Source organism: Orcinus orca, chromosome 9 (genome assembly GCF_937001465.1).
Source record: "Orcinus orca chromosome 9, mOrcOrc1.1, whole genome shotgun sequence".
NCBI classification, from domain to species: domain Eukaryota; kingdom Metazoa; phylum Chordata; class Mammalia; order Artiodactyla; family Delphinidae; genus Orcinus; species Orcinus orca.
This window is the reverse complement of record NC_064567.1, coordinates 90,786,184-90,808,274: the sequence shown is the minus strand read 5'-3', so window position 1 is coordinate 90,808,274 and position 22,091 is coordinate 90,786,184. Positions and strand designations below refer to the sequence as shown.

The 22,091-nt window shown below is 39.9% G+C and overlaps 2 protein-coding genes across 3 annotated transcripts in view; one reads left to right on the top strand and one right to left on the bottom strand.

Moving 5' to 3' along the window:
• The window catches only part of PNPLA8 (patatin like phospholipase domain containing 8), a 134,296-nt gene that overhangs the window by 4,465 nt on the left and 107,740 nt on the right, over positions 1–22,091 (top strand). The gene's annotated exons all lie outside the window — the stretch shown is intronic.
• NME8 (NME/NM23 family member 8) overlaps positions 3,290–22,091 on the bottom strand; it is a 29,251-nt gene continuing 10,449 nt past the window's right edge. The window contains exons 7-16 of the mRNA XM_049714698.1: positions 18,105–18,171; positions 16,726–16,799; positions 15,173–15,265; positions 13,891–14,078; positions 9,971–10,143; positions 9,187–9,331; positions 8,398–8,505; positions 4,958–5,109; positions 4,269–4,413; positions 3,290–3,527 (exon numbers count right to left, since the gene is read on the bottom strand). Of these exons, the coding sequence (XP_049570655.1) occupies positions 3,290–3,527; positions 4,269–4,413; positions 4,958–5,109; positions 8,398–8,505; positions 9,187–9,331; positions 9,971–10,143; positions 13,891–14,078; positions 15,173–15,265; positions 16,726–16,799; positions 18,105–18,171 (1,383 nt within the window). The remainder of the gene's footprint in view (positions 3,528–4,268; positions 4,414–4,957; positions 5,110–8,397; positions 8,506–9,186; positions 9,332–9,970; positions 10,144–13,890; positions 14,079–15,172; positions 15,266–16,725; positions 16,800–18,104; positions 18,172–22,091) is intronic.

Here is a 22,091-nt window from a genome sequence, read left to right as displayed (position 1 = left end):
ATCAAGAGGTGATGTCAGCAAGATGGTGGCAGAGTAGGAATCCCTAGACCATCCTTCCCCCCAAACTCACCAGGTCAGCAAATATTCATGGACAGATTCCCTTGTGAGAAATCCAGAAACTAAGTGAAAAGCCCCTGCACTGTGGGTGGCCATGAAAGCAGACCCTCCCACCTCAGGCTTAAGGCACCCTTAGGAGTGCCACACAACCAGAAAGAGACCCCTAACTCCAGGGGAGGGAAGGAGTTCGTTCACGTGTCCGGTGCTCCAGCTTTCCTGAGAGGGATCCCAGAGGATTAACTTCTGTCTTGTCAGCCTTGGAGTTGGATGGACCCACTGCAGCCTAACAACCTGGCGAGAACAGAGATGGCAGCTTAGGATGTCAAACATCAGAGGTCCCTCTTGCGCCCAGTGCAGAGAGAGCAGATGAAAAAGCAGAGGTCTGGAGAGAGGCCCCGCATCCCACATGGGCAGGAGGGCCATATGGGCTCTGGCTCGAACGACCTCTGCAGCCTCCCCATCACAGGCACAGTGTGAGGACCTGCTTGTCCAGGCAGTTGCCTTGGTGGGGAGGGGTAGGACCTGGCCACACAGGCCTAGAGGGCATGGATGCGCGCGGCCAGGTACCGGGTTGCAAACTGCGCTGCCCACACCATGCAACTCTCAGCACCCAAGGAGCCCAGATCCCCACCCCTGTGTCTGGACTGTGTAGGCAGAGGCAGGGTCACAGGCATGGGTACCTAGGGGCCATAGTGCCCTGCCAAGGTCAGCTCACTCCAAAAGAAAGGAACCTGTTTCCCTGAAGGTTTTAATTCTTATGAAGACCAGTTTATCTTTTTCCTTTGTTGCCTGTGCTTTTGGGGTCATATTTAAGAAACTATTGCCTAATCCAAGGTCTTGCAGATTTTCCCCTGTTTTTTTCTTGTAAGAGTTTTAGCTCTTAAATGTAGGTCTTTAATCCATTCTGAATTATTTTTTTGTATATAGTGTAAGGTCAGTGGTCCAAGTTCATTATTTTAAAGGATAGCTAGTTTTCCCAGTACTATTTACTGAAGAGACTGTTCTCTTCTCACTGAATGACCTTGGCACCTTTGTCAAACACCAACTGACCATGGATGTAAAAGTTTATTTATAGGTTCTCAGTTCTATTCCATTTGTTTATGTGTCTTTCCTTATGCCACTACCACACTGTTTTGACCAGTGTCACTTTGTAATACGTTTTGAAATCAAGAAGTGAGAGTACTCCAACTTTGTTCTTTTTCAAGATTATTTTAGCTATTCTGAGTCCCTTGAAATTTGATAATGAATTTTAGTATGGGTTTTTCCATTTCTGCAAAAAATACTGTTGGGATTTTTATAGAGATTGCATTGAATCTCTATATTAATTTGGGTAGCATTGTCATCTTAACAGTATTAAGTTTTCCAGTCCATGAACATAGGATATCTTTCTACTTATTAGTGTCTTCTTTAGTTTCATCATTGTTTTATAAGTTTCAGTGTAAAAGTCTTGCACTCGTACATGGATTAAGTTTACTCCTAAGTATTTTACTCTTTTGATGCTGTAGTAAATTGAATTTTTTTTTAATTAATTTTTATTGGAGTATAGTCACTTTACAATGTTATGTTAGTTTCTGCTGTGCAGCAAAATGAATCAACTATACATATACATATATCCCCTCTTTTTTTGGATTTCCTTTCCATTTAGGTCACCATAGTGCATTAAGTAGAGTTCCCCGTGCTATACAGCATGTTGTCATTAGTTTTATATACAGTATCAATAGTGTATATGTGTCAATCCCAATCTCCCAATTCCTCCCCCCACCTTCCCCCTTGGTATCCATACATTTGTTCTCTACGTCTGTGTCTGATTTTGAAAATCCTACCCATTTTTCAAGATCTATTTCATCCCTTACCTTCTCCAGCTCCTACCCATCAGACATACACCCATCAATTCAGCCCTGAAATATACACTAATTCAAAATCCCCTGTATTATTCATAATGTTCCCCTCATCACAAAAGGGAGGGATATGTTGACGTTAGATCTACACCATATTTCTAATAGATGCTATAAACAGAATGTAGTTCTACTCACCACCACCCCCCAGTCATTCATCATTGACATGCTTAATAATGTACCGTCTGATGATAGTTATAATTAGGTATTGTTTCTGTGAGTTTTGTCTCCCCATTATATTTGCATTTCCCTGAAGGTAACAGCCTTCATGATGGTGTATTAACCAAGAACCCACAGTTCAAGCGGACATACAATACATATTTTCCCAACATAAATGTTCAAGGGTTGTGACATCATGCTTTGGTTTATAGTTGAGTCAGACAAATGGAACGAGCTGCACTATACCAGAATTTATTTCATGCATCTAATATTTTGATACAGTCTCCTTATACCTGGAGAAATCATAGCCTAAATGGTAATATCAGGAAACAGCGTGCTTGCTCGTCTGTCCCTGAGGAACCTGCTGGGTGTGGAGGGCTCGCTCCCCTTCACTTTGCTTCCTTATTATGCTCCGGAGGCTGAGTCTCCATTTGACTCATCCAGGTGGGCACTCCACTCCACACGTGAAGAAGCTGTCAAGAAGAGTCATGTTCATGTCAGCAGCCAGCGTCGTATAGGTGTACATTCGTGAGCCTGCTCTTTGAAAGTAAAGAAGGAAAGCAGGTTTGATGGGAAAAATCATCTGTCTTACACTCTGTCTCCCACATTGCCCAGGATAGAAAAGTTTTTAAGTTTTCCATCAACAACTGAGCAGACTCAATCCACATACGTATTATGTTGCTCCTTCTCCCCAGTAAGCACCTCTTTGTCAAGGAATAGAAATGATTGCCTTTTACTCTACACTTTCTAATATTCTATTCTATTCCCTTATCATATAGCACCCAGCGGTAGTTAATAGGCTCCAAGTTTCCAGATACTTAGAGAATAGAGTTGAGGCTGCTGAATGAGACTTTGGCCATTCAGAGTGAAGAAGTGGAGGGAGATCAAGGAGAGAGACTGATGAGCCTGAGTCATGGCAGATGGCACGGACAGCTCAAGACCAAGGCTTGCAAACCCACGGGTGTCTCTCTTGCCCCACTGTCTCCCAGGTCCCTGGCATCTACAAGGCTTGGCTTTGAGACTCCCAGGCTGCTGTGGAACCGCAGAGTGTGTCTGGCAGGTGAGGTTTAATACAGGGACATGGGAAAAGGTCTGGTCTTTCCACAACAGCCTTGTCTTAGGCCCAGCCACTGTAACAAGAAAAGAGGATAAAGTAATAATTAAAGAGGTACTGTACTTTAGTTTTTCTCAGGGTTCTCAGCAACAAAGTCTTCAAACACTCTATTAATAGCCTCCACTGCCTCCTGCATATCAGAAGCTCCATGGACAGCATTTTTCAACATACTTCTTCCAAACTGGGCTCGGATAGAGTCTGGGGACAGAAATCTTGCTTCCTCTGGGTCTGTGGGACCCATCAATCGTCTCCAGTCTGAAATAGCATTCCACTTGGTCAGGATCATGACCAAAGATGGACCCCTGCAAACAACAATGGTTTCAGAAGACTTGGGCTATTGGCAACTGTAGAGACTGCACACACAGCTAAAGACAGAATGCCACAGCTCCATCCAGAGAGCTCATCCTTATTCTTTGTCCTTGTCAGTGTGATTTTGTGCTTTCTTTTTCTTCTTTGTTTATTAATTTTTTTTTTGGCTGCACGGTGCGTTTTATAGGATCTTAGTTCCCCAACCAGGGATCGAACCTGTGCCCCCTGCACTGGAAGCTGGGAGTCCTAACCAGTGGACCGCCTGAGAATTCCCTTGCAACAGCGTTTTGTGCTAGAAGAGTGTTGTAGTTTAATTGCAGGGATACGTGCCAGGCACTATTCCAATTACTTTCAATGTAAATTACTTTCAGTATATGAAGTACTTAGCCCTCACATTCGTACCTGTGAGGTAGGTACTATTATCATCCCCATTTTATGGATAAGGAAACTAAGGCAAAGATTAAATATGTTGCCAAAGGAGGGATTTCAAATCAGATACCTCTATATCTAATGTGAAAACCTAAAAAAACAGAGAAAGGAAGGACGAGAGAGAGGAAAACAGAGAAGGAAAGAAGGAATTAGACAAAAAAAAAGAACTCCAAATACTACCAGGGTGTCTTTTCATGAATTGTATTAAAAATGCAATATTTTCATGAATTTTTGTATTTTTCAAAGTTTCTACAATGAACAGTTACCACTTTTATAATGTAAAGACCTATATATCAGAAACTTACTCCGATAAAACTTCCAATACATCTTTATAAAAGGCTTTTCCTTTTATTTTAAAATAAATTTTGTCTGCTTCCTCTTCAGTTAGGAGCGTCTCCTTCATCTGTGTTATATCAAATCCAGCCTCTTTGATAAGCGTCAGGATATCCTCTAGGGAAAACAGATATTTGGTAGTCTTGGCAGACTGCCTCTATTTTTGCTCCGTATTCAAGTGGATTGAAATAACTAAGGAAGGTCACACTGTTACTTGAATCCAGTGGTTTTAAAAAACCAAAACTATGCTAAACTAAACTGAAAAAGCACCAGTTGGACGTTCGGAAGAACTTCAGTATGTTAACGCGGATGTTCAGTCTCAGATCCATCTTTCCAGAATCCATCTGGGAGGAAATCTGCTCCTGGGCTAAAAGTGAACACGTGTTTTCATCCCTGTGCTGCACATGCCAAGGAACTTCCTGCTGCATGTGGATTGAAAGGGCCAGCCTCTCTGAGCTCTTCTCCCTGAGCCGGCAGGGCACCGCTACGGGAACTAAATGAAGTCAATCTGGTCAAAATTCCACCAACAGCCTAAACTTGGAGCACTCCCTCGTGACGATGAAGGTGCTCATTGCTTTATTCTTTCAACTTTACTGCAGTTTGCAAAATTTCACAAAATTGAAGAAAAATGTATACATCGGCTCTATTTTTATATATTTACCTCTTTGCTCTTGTGTTACATGAGGTTTAATCAGTGCTGCAGTGTGTTCAGGAGGAAAGAAATACTGTATGTCCCTTTCGGCAGCTTCTAGTGAATCACTTCCATACAAGTGGTTGATAGGCAAACTCTCCATTGCAAATTGTGCGCATAAACTTTGAAAAAGAAGTCAAGTCAAAAACTTATAACATGACATATAATATAACACAACATAACACAATGTAAAACTATTCATGTTTGCATCGTGCAAGCGGAAGTAACTGCAGAGTGGCTTGGGGCATGCTACTTCCTTCCAGGGAGGAACAGTCGTTAGGAAGAAAGGACATGAACATTTCAGTAATCGTCATAATGGAGACTGACAGCTGTGAAAGATGGAATGAACGCCCTGGTGCAGTGAAAAAGCACAGACTATAGAACCCTGGTGGCATCACTTGTTAGCTGTGTGATACTGGGCAATTAGTTCCCTTCTCTCTGCTTCAGTTGTCTCAAACATAAATATGATAATAAACCCTGTTTTGGAAGGAGGTCTTGAGGATGTAATCAGATGATGTATTTGAAATATATGGTACATATTAAGCTGTCAATAAATATTCCTTCCCCTTCTTTCATCACTAAATAATATCAAGCACTAGAGACGTCATTTGACCCTATATCAAAGATACCAAATTATAAATATTGAATCCAGGAGACACTGCAGTGGAACCCTCCAGGTGAGCAAAAGCAATAAAAGAGGAGAGTACAGGATGGCTTTGTGGAGAGAGGCAGGAGTGACATTGATGGTAATGGGCAATCCATGTTGGGGTAGACAGTTTATTCTGGTTCCGTTTCTGTATGATAGATGAATACATACCTCTAAAATCAGTTATCGTTCCTCAGTGTTTTTCAGTTGCCCCTTCTTCTTTCTGTCTCTCCATCTATTTATATTTCAGTAGAGGAGATACTTATCGCTCATTACATTTTCTGCCCTTCACACACAGTCCTAAGCAAGCGACCCACAAAATCCAGCCACAGTGAATAACCTCCATTCTTGTTAATAGGCTGACATCACTGGAAACTTGGCTTTCTGTCCTCAACTTAAAGACCCTCTTCTTGCCTCTCTGGTTTCAGTGACCATTTCAGATTTCCTTTTTTCGTTATCCAACTTGACCCTCCCACTCAGCCCTTGGCTGTTCTCACACATCTGGTTTGAAGATATTAGCAGACTAAGACGCTTGGAGCCTGTGATTGCCAGGGATGGGGGATTTGCACAATGAATGATAAAAACAGCCTAACCCATCATCAGCACTGACTCCATTCAATGCAGAGAACTACAAGCAGCCCCTCTGTTAGGCTGTTAGACGTGGTTATTGGAAAAAGTGTGTGTGTGTGTGTGTGTGTGTGTGTGTGTGTGTGTAAGGATGGGAGAGAAGGGTTGCTGTGTTTCTCTTGCATGCAAGTGACTGTATTTCAGATTAAGCAATGGGGAGTGTAGACTGTGATGCCCAAGGGCAGGAAAGGGCAGAGCTCTGCTGAAGGAGTTATTTCTAAAGCAACCTGGAAAACGGGGACCGATCAAAAATAATAGTTAAGAGTAATTGTGAACTTGTGGCAACATTAGGGGTCGTAAGGGCTTAGGATGGGAACTCTCACTATAATAGTGGGGAGGAGAGGGGCAATTACTGAGTTCCTTCACCTGGAGAAAATGTCTCTATGCTGGTACGTAGCCTCCACACGTGGAACCACAATTTCTAGAAGAGTGTGCCTACATGCATAGGCCAGGTATTGATAGGAATTCCTCTCTCTGATGCCATGTATCGCATTCTCTGCTACATTTCATTTAAGAGGTTCTGTGGCACCCTGCTCATTCCACATAAAGAGTGTCCAACACATATTATCCTTTACAGTAATTGTCTGGCACAGGAGCAAAGACGTAAGTGAGTAGGGCTAAAAGGAGGGGTGAAATATATCCATTCAGGACAAGTGCAATTCATGATCTCCTACCCAAAAGAAAACATTGCAACTTTTATATACGTGATGTTTCATTAGTCCTGTTATTTATTGTGGCAGTGGGTATGCAAGTTTGCTGTGCCTGATAAAGCATCTTTATTCCTGACTTCAGTCCTACTCTGAAGTCAGCACAAAGAATTCAAGCGAATTACAATTCAGTTTGTTTCCATCAGCTGCATGCCAAGAATGGAAATGCATGAGATACTATCTCCCTCCTCTAGCTGAGACCAAGCCCAACAGCTAAGATCAAAAAATATTTTTAAAATGCTGCCTAGGTGACAGCTAACATGCCAGGGTTGAACTGATTACAAAGTTCTAAGATTCATCAGTACTTTAACTTAGTAAATGTTCCTACCAAATTGTAGGCTACATATTGTTAATCATCGTCTTGAAACTCTTTTTTTTTTTTAACATCTTTATTGGAGTATAATTGCTTTACATTGTTGGGTTAGTTTCTGCTGTATAACGAAGTGAATCAGCAATACGTATACATATATCCCCATATCCCCTCCCTCCCACCGTCCCTATCCCACCCCTCTAGGTGGTCACAAAGCTCCGAGCTGATCTCCCTGTGCTATGCGGCTGCTTCGCACTAGCTATCTATTTTACATTCAGTAGTGTATATATGTCAGTGCCACTCTCTCACTTCATCCCAGCTTACCCTTCCCCCACCCCGTGTCCTCAAGTCCATTCTCTACGTCTGTGTCTTTTATTCCTGTCCTGCCCCTAGGTTCTTTAGAACCATTTTTTTCCCTTAGATTCCATATATATGTGTTAGCATACGGTATTTGTTTTTCTCTTTCTGACTTACTTCACTCTGTATGACAGACTCTAGGTGCATCCACCTCACTACAAATAGCTCAATTTCGTTTCTTTTTATGGCTGAGTAATATTCCATTGTATATATGTGCCACATCTTCTTTATCCATTCATCTGTCGATGGACACTTAGGTTGCTTCCATGTCCTGGCTATTGTAAATAGTGCTGCAATGAACATTGGGGTGCATGTGTCTTTTTGAATTATGGTTTTCTCTGGGTATATGCCCAGTAGTGGGATTGCTGGGTCATATGGTAGTTCTATTTGTAGTTTTTTAAGGAACCTCCATACTGTTCTCCATAGTGGTTGTGTCAATTTACATTCCCACCAACAAGTGCAAGAAGGTTCCCTTTTTGTCTTGAAATGGTTGTGATCAATTAAAGGATCTGAAGCAACTATCACACGCTTCTCAAAAGAACTTCTCCTAACTAGTGCATGGGGCAGATGTGTCTGCCAAGATATGGCCTTTTGGCTGGGTAGCTACCACCTACCAGTCTCAAACCAAGCAGCCCACAACCTTCTCTTGCAAAGCCTCAGAAGAGAACCTTGGACTAGAGCTCTGGTTCCTATACCCCCATATCCCCCAAAAATCACCATGGCTCCCATGAAAAAAGTTTGAGACCCATGACGTGAATCATACCTGTCTGGAAGGTATTCTTTGGCTTCTTCCACAGAGCTTGGTCCAATTAACTGTTTCCAGTGTCCTAAACCATTTTCTCTTACTAAAACAAGGACTAGAGATGGACCGCTGTTAGAAAAGAAGAAACAAAGTTAATGAAAGGATAGCTTGTAGCTATTTATAGGTAGATAATACAAGTGTGTTTGTTAGATGAAAAAAGTAAAATAACCCTTTTTATCAAGAGTATGAAATTAATTTCTGTTGGTGTACTCTCGAGAGCATCTTCATAAAAGAATGGAAGCGGAGAAAGGAAGGGAAGAGAAGGGACTTGGTTCTGATAGGGTGGTCCCTATATCGTCCCCATGCTCCTGCTGATTTATATACCCTTGCTGGCTTTCTGCCCCAGCTGCTGTTTCATTTACTCTTCTAGAAACCTGACAGATTTCTAGCATCCCATTCGTCTCCTAGGACTAGTGATCTTTAGGATTACCAAAGTCCTTGAGAGTCAGTCACAGCTCTCTTACTTGGACTTCAGGATGCTGCACACTCTGGCTTCCAGCATTCAACTCAACTGGACTCCAGGGGCTTCACCCAGAACCTTGCTTTACTCTAATAACATTCCAGGAGGACCAGAGAAGACACACAGTTGAGCAGGGAATCAAAATGGGAGGGAGATTGGCAAAGAAGTAGACTCAGCACATCTTTACAGCATTGAGAGATTTGGCAACTTGTACAGAAAGCAGGGTTAAGAGGTTTAAATGATTCAAACGTAAATCAGACTGTGCTTTCTCAACCTGCAATCTGTTTTACCTGGTCATATTTTCTATAAGATTTCCAAAATAATCTTTATTTTCATGTTCCATGCACAGTGTTTTTGCTTCTTTTTCTGATAACACTATTTGTCTCTGCATCAGTATTTTAAAGCCTTCATCTTGAATAATATTCAAAACATCCTCTAAATAAAAAGTCATAATAAGTTTTAAAGTGCTAGATTATTGGTTATACACACAATACAGACTGTATTATCATGAGGACATAGAATGCATTTCATTCTCATGTGAAATTTAAGTTTATAAAAATAGCTTATTAGATTTTAATTTAAGGTGAATAATATTCTTAACATATCAAATTTATGATGCCATTTCCAATTTTTCAGTGGACCAAAATCTATAGGTTTGGGGATGGGGGATTTATAAAAAAAAAAAAATTGTATAGTCAGATAAGTTTTATTTCACACATAGTTAATATAATGACATTCTCAGATGTGCTAGGGCTCAGAAAACAAAATAATTAAGTACATATCTTTTTTTTTTTTCTTTGCGGTTCGCGGGCCTCTCGCTGTTGTGGCCTCTCCCGTTGCGGAGCACAGGCTCTGGACGCGCAGGCTCAGCGGCCATGGCTCACGTGCCCAGCCGCTCTGCGGCATGTGGGATCTTCCCGGACCGGGCCACGAACCCGTGTCCCCTGCATCGGCAGGCGGACTCTCAACCACCGCGCCACCAGGGAAGCCCTCGTATCTTTTAATATAATTATACTAGAGCTTATTCAAATCCCATGTACAAAGTAGTTAAACAATTTATACTTTATTCCTTACCTTTCCTTTTGTTAAAGAGGGCTGGTCGAAGTAATGCCAGTATCTTTTCTAATTTTATGCCTTTAATTTTTTTAAAATCAGGGATGAAGACATCAATAAACTTAGTATTACTTATATTCTCTTCAACATCACAAAACTGAGATATTTGTTGTCTTTCTAGGTATTCTTGGAAACTGTTGAAGTCCAAAATATAATTATAAACTGAAGTTTAATAATCATGCCAGAAAATTAAAATTGATAATATGTTCACAAATAAATTAGAGTTTAGTAAAACAAATATTGAATTTCACATAAAGGTAAGTTATATCTCTCTATCACATCAAAGAATATGTATTTAGTTCCACCTTTATTGAACCAATCCAAAAATCAGTTACATGAAATCATGTATGTTTGATTTCATGAGAGGATTTTAAGGAGACCAAAATAAAATATGTTAAAAAAATTTTTTCTTTCCTCTATGTAAAGCTTTCCAGATAGTTTCTATTTTTCCTTTTAATTTTGTCTGTGAATCAAGGCTTATTTAGGAATACATTTCATGTTTTCAAATAGATAAGACATTTGGATCATTTTATTATATATTTCCAACTTTATTGGATTATAATCAGCAAATGCATGCGGTGAGATCTTAATTTTTAAAAATTTGTTAAGGTTTTCTTTGTAAACAAAGCAAATTTATTTGTGGGATTTGAGGTTATATATTCATATTTCATATATTATAGATCATTTATTATACACAATTATGGAATATGTATTTGCCATACCTATATACCCTTGCTTTTTTGTCTGCTGTGTATTGAGATCTCTGACCATAAAGTTATTTTTATCCAGTTCTCTTTGTTTTTCTGGTACTTGTATCTTTATGTAGTCTATGTTGTTTGGGACATACATTTTTTGACTACTCTATCTTCTTTTTTTTTTTTTTTTTTTTTTTTTTTTTTGCGGTACGCGGGCCTCTCACCGTTGCGGCCTCTCCCGTTGCGGAGCACAGGCTCCGGACGCACAGGCCCAGCGGCCATGGCTCACGGACCCAGCCGCTCCGCGGCATGTGGGATCCTCCCGGACCGGGGCACGAACCCGCGTCTCCTGCATCGGCAGGCGGACTCTCAACCACTGCGCCACCAGGGAAGCCCCACTACTCTATCTTCTTCATAAATGTTCTCTTATACATCATGTCCTTCTTTATCAAGTTTAACACTTTTAATGTTCAATTCTAATACTTTATTTTTCCTGGCTAATTTTTTTACCATTCCTTTATTTTTTTTATTTTTCTTTGTCTCTTCTAAGTAGAATGTAGATGAGTACAGTTTTTAAAACTTTTTATTTTGAAAAAATATAAATTGGCAGAAAAATTGCAAGATCAGGATAATGAACTTTAGATTCAACAACTGTCAGCATTTTGTCACATTTGTTCTTTCTCTTTCTCTCTCATCCCCCAATGAGAGTGTGTGTGTCTGTGTGTGTGTTTTGGCTTAAGCATTTAAGAATAGACTGCAGATATTTTCACCATTCACCCTCCTAAATACCTCAGGAAAGCTTACACTGATATAAGACTATTATCTCATGAACAGTCCATATTCAAATTTCAGCAATTTTATAATACTCTCCTATCGATAGTAATTTTTCCTAATCCTGGATCATACATTGCATGCAGTTGCCTGAAGTGCCTAGGCTTCTTCAGCCTCTAACAATGGCTCAGTCTTTCTTGTCTTTTCTTCTTAATTTCTTTTTTTTTTAACATCTTTATTGGAGTATAATTGCTTTACAATGGTGTGTTAGTTTCTGCTTGATAACAAAGTGAATCAGCTATACATATACATACATCATATCTCCTCCCTCTTGTGGCTTGTCTTTTATGATACTGATATTTTGAAGACTCCAGGCCAGTTGCTTTGTACAATAGGCTCCTCATTTTGGATGGTTTCAAACTATGGGATGGCCCCACAGTTTCCTATCACATTCTGGGTATGATACTTTGGGAATACCACACCAGTATACATCACAATAGGAGGTACACACTGTCAGTTTTTCCCATTATTGGCGATATTAACATGGCCAGAGTGGTATCCCCCAGTTTTCTCCATTGAAAAGCTACAATTTCCACTTTGTAAATAATAAGAAATCTGAAAGGACACTATTTGAAAATGCATATATTATTCATACAGTGGATTTAGCACCCACTGAAGATTTTTGTCTGCATCAATTATTATTATATGGTTTTTAATTTAGTTTGTTTTTGACCTTAATCTGGTAATCTCTATATTTGACAGGGTAGTTAACCTTCTCGTATTTAGTATAACAGCCATATACCTGACTATATTCCTTCCATCTTTATATCTACTCTTTATTCTACATGAGAGTTTATGTCCTTGATCCTTTAGGGTCTGGTTCTACTTTAAAAAATGGCAGGTGGAAGTTTACAGCACCTGTTAGGCCATGTCTGCAGAAAAAGAGCTGTGAAAACTGATTCCCAGGAAAACATGCTCCCTACCACTTCGTGCTGCCTGCTTGGGTCGATGCTCGGGATAAACACAGGCCAAAGGAAAAGAGGACGTCCATTAAAAGGAAAATAGACTTTGCAAAATGACATCAACACATCTCATTCCACCCCAATCCCGCCAAGTGCTTAAATTGTTCATCTTATTACGTGCATATTGAAAAACTGGAGACAACTGCTTCCAAAAGCTGGATGCAGTAGACACCTATCTGAATAACAGCACCAGTGGAACACTGACTCCTCTTATGCCAGCTGTGTAAATAGTGTTTCACAGAATAATTTTTTAAAAAAATGGCTCCAAAATTCTGGTATGAAATCTGGTATCTTTTTGGGCCCAACACTTCCCACCCAAACCTGCTCTCTAACCACTAAGTATCATTTTCCCTTAAAACTCACAGAGTAACTACTACTGTTTACAAAGCCCTTTGTCAGCAGTTGATTTACCCTATGAGTTGTTCTATCCCACTTCAAACTGGAAATTAATGATATTAGGGTCTCCCTGCTACCTAAAAATTATGACATCGCTAGGGACCAGCAGATGGACCTACTCAAGAAAAGCCACTATAACTTATTAATAAGACAGCAAGGAAAGTTCCAGAGATGCTCAGCCTAAACATGCAATGGAGGTGGGCTACCCAGAAGGGGGAGACACACATCACGAAGCCTCAGGACTCAGCTACTCTGAACTTGGTCCTGCTCACCCCCTTTTCAGACATGGCTCTGTTAATTCATGGGGTGAGCACTGGAGTTTCTGCATCTTCAGAGGAATAGAAGGCACAAATGGCAAGCACATAAAACCAACAGTCTGTAAATGACTTACGTTCACTTTCGTATATTTACAAACCGTTAACAAAAATATGCAACTGTTTAGTTGTTAGCAGTTTCTCACCACTCACTCACTGCCTTGAGTAAAAGGGCAGAGTACTTTGGTGTCCCTGTAGGACACGGAGAGGCAGAACTGGCATGTGGAGAGACGGGAGAGGGGGCTGGCTTGGGAGGGACTAGGCCTGGTCCCGTTCTACCCCAGGAGGCCAGACTGGTGCGCCCAGCATTAGAGAGACAAATGGGAAATTCTTCCCTTTGTAATCCTCTTGACATAAACTTTGAGGGCAACTCCAGCTTTGTTGAATATATAAAATTTTAGACTGGAAGGAATAGTTGTAGCTTCGACATAAAGATGTTTGTCCTTTTTTTTTTTTTTTTTTCTTTTTTTTCTTTTTGGCCATGCAGTACAGCATGCAGGAATCCTAGTTCCCTGACCAGGGATCAAACCCGTGACCCCTGCAGTGGAAGCACGGAGTCTTAACCAGATGGACCACCAGGGAAGTCCCTAAAGATGTTTGTCTTTAGATTTGTGATATTTGGACATTACACTCCATTACCTACTAACACATTGTAAACAATTCGTTTCCTGGTCTGGAACTACCTTTCCCTCTTCTGCTTCATCCCCGAGGACTTGGCCGTCTTCTCGTGGTCATCCCATGGTTCTTTAGATTCCGTCTCAGAATTAGATTCACTTCCATCCCAGGAAGGCCATTTTTCCTTTGCTTGCGATACAACTAGAATATAGCTTAGGCCACTTGTCATAAAAGAAACAAAATCTTCAAAGTCAGGCTACAAAATAAAATAAAATAAAATAATATTACTAGGCTCCCAAAATGGATAGAGTACCATGGTGGCCCCTACCCAAGTCAAGGACATCTTCCCCTTCATGATCACTGGGCAAGAGAAAGTTACACACAATCCTCCTGTTAACAAACACATCTGTGAAGGACAGAAGTTCACAGCTGGCAGGGACTGATCTTAAAGATAGTCTAATAACTACTCTCAAACTGCCGATGCTTCCAGATCATCTGGAGGGCTTGCTAAAACACAAATTTCTGGTGTCCAGCCCCAGACTCTATGATTCAGTAGGTGTAGGGTGCCCAGGAATTGGATTTTCTCAAAAGTTCCCAGGTGATGCTCATGTAGCTGGTCCAACCCTTTCCCGGGGCCAAGAGAGATTGTCTGAGTGGTGCGGCTAGTTTATAAAGTGCTGTTCGGTAGAACTTTCTGTGACGACCAGCATGTTCTGTGCTCTCCAGCATATGTAACCACAGCTGCTGAGCACTGAAATGTGGCTACCGCCACTGAGACTCCGAATTTTTAACTTTATTTAATTTTAATGAATTTAAGTTCAGATGGCCACATGTATCTAATGGCTACCATGTTGAACAGTGCATTTCTAGAAGCTACGTCTCCTGACGCCCCCAAGCCATTGCACTTTCTAACACAAAGCACTGCCCCCAGGCAAAAGAGAATCTAAAAAATAACTTGACAGAAAGGATGTACCTTTAGGTAGAGAAAGGATTAAAGCTTTCCTGTGAAGTTTACCACAGGCAGCCTTCAACCTGGGATAAGGACCTACAGGAAAGGCCTGGATATTCATTTCCTGAGGGCTGATGCAGGGAGTCTTAGAGGACATAGCATAAAGAGATCTTCGCTCCAACAAAACACAATCAGTGCATCCACTTTTGCCTGGCTGCCTCTACTTCTACTGGAGATTTCTCCATAGTCCCCATCTTTGGATTAACCAGGATAGGGACACCAACAGGGACACCTAGAGCTTACTTGGTTGGTCAGACTCATTCGTCTTTCTATAATGAGGATCCTAAACTTATAGGAATCCACTGTATTTGACAACACAATGGCTTTTTTAACTTTCTTACCTGGTCTGCTATTCGGCTGTAGAAGTACCTCACTTGTTCTTCAGTGAGCATTTTCTTATCCTCTGCTTCTATGACAAATTCTGCATCGATAATCTTCAATTAGAGAGCATGGTCAGGTCCACGTGTGTCGTGGGACCACACAGGTAAAACAAGTCAAGGACATTTGTTTCCTAGGCTTAATAAACCCCCCAGATTCGAATGCATTTCATGGTTGTGCCTCAGCACAATCCATGGGACACGAGGTTGGAAGAGGCCCCAAAATAAGTAAACAAAGAAGGTCCTTTTCATGCCCCCTAGTATTTAGGTTTTCATGGCTTGAACCAGAGATTCCACAATATTTCTATTATTTAAGTGAATTGTCTCAAGATGAAAAAAGAAAAAAAAATCTAATTGAATTCCAAGAAAGACATCATAGTTTTCTGAATCATTCAAAAGACAGACATTTACAGGTACTTCTTAACCATCTATTTTCAAAATTGTTTTCAGTTTCTTCTTTTAAGGCTTTCCTTGGTTAAGTCTGTAACTCGTCATCTGGTATATCTTATTCTGATGGCAACAAAAATATCCAAATTACAGGGAAGGATAGAATTTAAGATGCAGCCATGCTTTGTCTTAAAATTTTTAAATTTAATGACAAATTCAGTGTGCATGTCACCCAAGTATAGCAATGTATAAAATGGACCATCTGCTTTATAGTAGTTTAATTGTTGCTGCTTTGGCTGAAGAAAGAATGCATGATGGGAAGTTCATCAAGAGATACCCAGCCCATCCTGACATGGTTCCCCATGGGACCTCCTCTGTAACACATGCAACATTCTTACAAATTTCAATACAATTTTGTTGTTTCAACACAACATCTTTGTTCAGGGGTCAACAAACCACAGCCCACAGTCAAAACCTGGCCTGCCACCATTTTTGGAAACAAAGTTTACTGGAACACAGCCATGCCCATTTGTTTATCTACTGTCTAATGCTGCTCTCTCGATATGATGGCAGACTTAAGCTGCTGTGACAGAGATCACATGACCCACAAACCTGAAAATAGTTACTGTCTGGCTCTTTATAGGAAAAGTCTGCTGACCTTTGGTTTAGAATGCAATTTTGCTCTAAAAATTTTTTATTTGGGCTCTAAAAGCAAAACCCTTAATGCTTCCTCATGTTATCATGTATCTAAAAAGGACCATATGTTTGTGACAACACACAGGGAATAAAGCAAGCTGACGTGAGCTTATACAAGTCTGCACTGCTAACAACTAAACACAAAGAAATCTGTTACAATCCAATGCAAGAACTGTAATTTTTATCATTTATATTGGATGCTGGTAGAGCAGAGTTATTTAAATAAGGATGTTGAATAGGTCTAGCCTTTGTAAGACAAGATATTCAAAGAAGACAAAACATTCATTCAAATGAACCAGAAGTTCATTATATTCTGTTTTTCTCTAAATAACAAGCTTGTCTCCAAATTGAAAATTAAGGGATTGTTTTTTTACAGTTAATTTAAAAATTAATTTTACAATTAATTTAAACTATTCTTGGGAAATATCACTTACTTTTTCTTTAATTTCTTTAACTTTTCTAGCAGTCACAGCATTGGGTTTGATAATGGCAATGCTGTATAGTTGGTCTAGGAAAAAAAATAGAAGAATTTCATTTTCTTGGCACAGACTCTAGAGAATGAAGGATTTGGCAATTAGAAATGTAAACTACTAATGTCCAGTGAATTTTTGTCCATCAACAGCTTTGTTATTATGTCATTGCAACTACCAAAGAGTTTCTACTTAGAATCAAAGTACAGTTCCTATATTTGCATGCAGGAGAAACATTCACAAGAGTTTGTAGTCAGTAGGCCGGAAAAGAAAGAGTAGGTGGGCACTATTTTATTTTATTTTATTTTATTCTATTTTATTCTATTCTATTCTATTCTATTCTATTCTACTCTACTCTACTTTTTCTATTCTATTGCCGCATCACACAGCTTGTGGGATCTTAGTTCCCCAACCAGGGATTGAACCCGGGCCCCCAGCAGTGAGAGCACAGAGTCCTACTAACCACTGGACCGCCAGGGAATTCCCGGCACTAGTTATTTTAATACAATTCACGTGCATTAGAATCGCACCCATGATCCATCCAGCTCAGTATCACTAGTGACAACAGTTTCAGTGCAAGCAAACATTACAAACCGATGGCTTTACCATCTATGAATTTATCCACATTTATCTACACATTCTGATGATGAGCTTTTAGTGCAGAATAGCTCACTGAGCAAGCGGTTTGCCTCTGTTCCCTCCAGGGTATGAACACACACTAATACGCCCACTCCGACAATCCAATGAAGGCAGGAAGTTGTTCATCTTAAAGTAAACCAGGAGTGTGGGTCATCAAGGAAGAAATTATTTTTACAAGTTTCTGGAAGATGATGAAGGATGAAATAAGAGGAAACTGCTGTCCAGATTACTCACAGGGCACAGGAGCCCCTGAACGAGGGTAACCTCTGAAGGCAAGGCACAGAGACCAAAGGCAAGGCAAGGGGAGCAAAAGAGATTGCTTCTTTTTTTTTTTTTTTTTTTTTGCGGTACGTGGGCCTCTCACTGTGTGACCTCTCCCGTTGCGGAGCACAGGCTCCGGACGCGCAGGCTCAGCGGCCATGGCTCACGGGCCCAGCCGCTCTGCGGCATGTGGGATCTTCCCGGACCGGGGCACGAGCCCGTGTCCCCTGCATCGGCAGGCGGACTCTCAACCACTGTGCCACCAGGGAAGCCCGAGATTGCTTTTTAAGCTGAATCCAGTATCGCACAAATCATCATTGATGCTACCAGTCCTTTATCAATTAACACTGGTGTCACTACCAGCTTTGTGCTGCAAGTGATGCTGTAATGAGTATCCATGTACACAATTTCCCTCACTATTACTTTAAAGTAGATTTACTTACCAACACTTCCATAGCTTGCTTCCCCAGCATCCTCTGAATCTGAGTCTACAAACACAATTTCATGATACTGTGGAAAAGGAATGGAAATAAAACAGTTACATTTTAATACGATAGTGAAAGAGTTTTTAGAAATTTTGTTTTTAATCAATATTTATAATCCAAGGGATAGAAAGTAAAGTGGAAATGTGCCTGCATTTACCTAACACTACTTTTCCCCAACCTTCCCACTAAAATAAAATTAGGAATAAACAGAGTGGGGAGACAATGAGAAATAACGCATATATGTGCTGTATGGAAAATGCTTAAAAACAGAATATTTAAAACTTAAGAGCACAAGGAATAAAATAAGAAAGAAGCAGAGATTAACAAGTAAGAAAGCAATAAACATATAATTATTATGGTAAAGATTGAAAGGGCATTTGTACGCTTCAAGATCCATTCCTGACCACTGCTCTTAGTAAATGAGGAACAGAGGGCTTCCCTGGTGGCACAGTGGTTGGGAGGAACAGAAAGATACTTCCTTAACTTATGAAAAAAAAAAAAAGCCTTTCTCAAAACAATAGCCAATTTCCTACTATAGAGTAAAACACTAGGAAGGATGGGGGATTCTTAATTTCTGGAGAAGTCCTGAAAGTGCTTCTGTGATTCTGTAAACAACCTGAAAGGTTTATATATTTACATATATACATTTCAGGGGCAAGAGATTTGCAGAATTTCAGATTCTCAATGGAATATAGACCCAAAAATGTTTGGAAATAACTACACTGAAAGCATTCACTCCTATTATAGTCAGGAATAAGATAATTATGCCAGCTATAGCTTCAAAGTGACCTGCCTTGTATTTATTGGACCTGCCCTGACAAACAGGGCAGCTACTAACACATAATGCTGTATTTGAGCACCTGAAATGAGGTTAGTCCAAATTAAGATGCGCTATAAATGAAAAATACACAGCACATTCCAAAGATTTAGTTTGAAAAAATAAATCTGGAATACCTTATTTTTTACATTGAGTACATATATTTTTAAACATTTTATTGATGTATAGTTGATATACAATGTTGTGTTTAATTTCTGCTGTACATCAAAGTGACTCAGTTATACATATATATATATAACATTATTTTTTCATATTCTTTTCCATTATGGTTTATCATAGGATATTGAGTATAGATCTCTGTGCTATTCAGTGGAACCTTGTTGTGTATCCATTCTATATATAATAGTTTGTATCTGCTAATCCCAAGCTCCCAATCCTTCCCTCCCCCCAACCCCTTGGCAACCACAAGTCTGTTCTCTGTGTCTGTGAGTCTGTTTTTGTTTCGTAGATATGTTTATTTATGTCATATTTTAGGTTATACATATAAGTGATACCATATGCTATTAGTCTTTCTCTTTCTGACTTACTTCACTTAGTATGAAAATCTCTAGTTGCTGCAAATGGCATTAATTCATTCTTTTTTAATGGCTGAGTAGTATTCCACTGTATATATGTACCACATCTTCTTTATTCATTCATCTGTCAGTGGACATTTAGGTTGTTTTCATGTCTTGGCTATTGTAAATAGTGCTGCAGTGAACATAGGGGTGCATGTATCTTTTTGAATTATAGTTGTGTCTGGGTATATGCCCAGGAGTGGGAGTGCTGGATCATATGGTAGCTCTTTTTAAGGAACCTCCATACTGTTTTCCCCAGTGGCTGTACCAATTTACATTCCTACCAACAGTGTAGGAGGGTTCCCTTTTCTCCACACCCTCAACAGCATTTATTATTTGTAGATTTTTTTAATGATCACCATTCTGTCCAGCGTGAGGTGGTATCTTATTGTAGTTTTGATTTGCATTTCTCTAGTAATCCAAAAGCTGAGCATCTTTTCAGGTGCCTGTTAGCCCTCTATGTGTCTTATTTGGAGAAATGTCTATTTAGGTCTTCTGCCCATTTTTTGACTGGGTTGTTTGTTTTTTGTTATTAAACTGTAGGAGCTGTTTGTATATTTTGGAAATTAAGCCCTTGCTGGTCACATCATTTGCAAATATTTTCTCCCAGTCCATAGGTTGTCTTTTCGTTTTGTTTATGGTTTCCTTTGCTGTGCAAAAGCTTGTAAGTTATATTGAGTACATCTTTGAATGGCAATCTTTTTAATATACTGGATGTAAGAAAAGATGTTTTAAAAATTAATTTCACCTGTTTCTTTTTTTATTGTTTTCAATTGACTAGTAGAATATTATAAATTACGTATGTGGCTCACATCGTGGCTTGTATTTTATTACTATTACTGCGCTAGACAAGGCAATTGATAAGAAAACTAAATAATAGAAGTGTCCAACAAAATGGAGTAATATAAAATAAACATAAGATATTAATAAATTTCTTACATACCCACTATTATTCATTAAAACAGGATGTCATTCTGCAAGAACAACAATAAAGCCACAGTACAGAGCACACATAGAGAAAGCTGGGTACAGTATAGCAATTAGAAGAATGTGTTTAAAAGTCGTTCTGCCTGACTTCAAATTCTGCTTTTACCTCCTACTAGTTGCCTGTTTCTAAGGAAAGGACATAATGTTTTTAAGCCTGTCTTATCGTTCATAAATACTTCATAAGGTTTCTCCAGGTTCATATTCGAGATGACAACATAGAAGGCTCCTGAACTCACTTCCTCCCTCAGACATACCAAACCTACAGCTGCTTGTGGAACAGTTCCCAACTGAGCGACTCCTACATATCAGACAAATGAGAAAAGAACACATACCGAATCGGGTAGGAGAGGCTGAGTCACAGTCTCGCCATAAACTCCATCCCCGGCACAGCAACATACAATTGAGAGGGAACTCACAACTCCCAGCATCTCCCTGAGGACTGAAGGGCTTGAACCCAACATCTAGTGACCTCAGTTTTAAGACTTCTAACTGAGAGATGGGGCCCCCAGATGCCTGGCTGTAAAAGCCCTGGGGCTTGCATCCAGACTATAGTAAACTGAGCTCTTAACAGGCTTGGCTTGTGCTGGACTCCCTGTGGCTATCCCCCCAGGGCTCAATGCAGGGGCCTATTTGCAAATCTGATAAGCTATAGCCTGAGGGTCAGGCTTCTAATTTAACACAGGTCTAGGGCTGACAGCAATCCTTTCCAGAGACCAGGGAAGCCAGCAGGGGCCATCTTCATGCTCTCCCTCTGCCTCGCTCCAGGTCACTAGTGTCTTTGTGAAGATAGCCTGTGTGCACATCTGGTACCCTGGCTTTTGTGGCTGTTACTCCAAGGACACAGCACTTGATAGCCCGGCTCTGGCCCCCAGCAGGGCTGGTGTCCCTGGGTTCAGTAGAACCAGCAATGGGTAAACCATCCAGACAGAAAATCAGTAAAGAAACATTGGACATGTTAGACTAGATGGATTAAACAGATATATCCCGAACATTCTATCCAAAAGCAGCAGAATACACATTCTTCTCAAGCACACATGGAACGTTCTCCAGGACAGATCATATGTTAGGCCACAAAACATTTAAGTAGATTGAAATCATATCAAGCATCTTTTCTAACCACAATGGTCTGGAACTAGAAATCAATTAAAAGAAGACAACTGGAAAATTCACAATGTGGAGATTAAATAACATGCTACTGAGCAACCAGTGGGTCAAATTAGAAATCAAAAGAGACATAAAAAAAATCTAGAGATGAGTGAAAATGGAATTACAGCATACCTAAACTTATGGGATGTAACAAAGGTGTTCTAAGAGTGAAGTTCATAGCCTATATTAAGAAAAGAGAAGGATCTCAAATAAACAACCTAACTTTACACTTTAAGACACTAGAAAAAACAAACAAAAAAAAATGAAGCCAAAGTCAGCAGATGAAGGAAATAAAGATCAGAGCAGAAATAAATAAAAGAGAGACTAAAAAGACAATAGAAAAAAAATCAATGAAACTAAGAGCTGGTTTTTGAAAAAATAAAACAGAACTTTAGCTAGACTGTGAGGAAAAAAAAA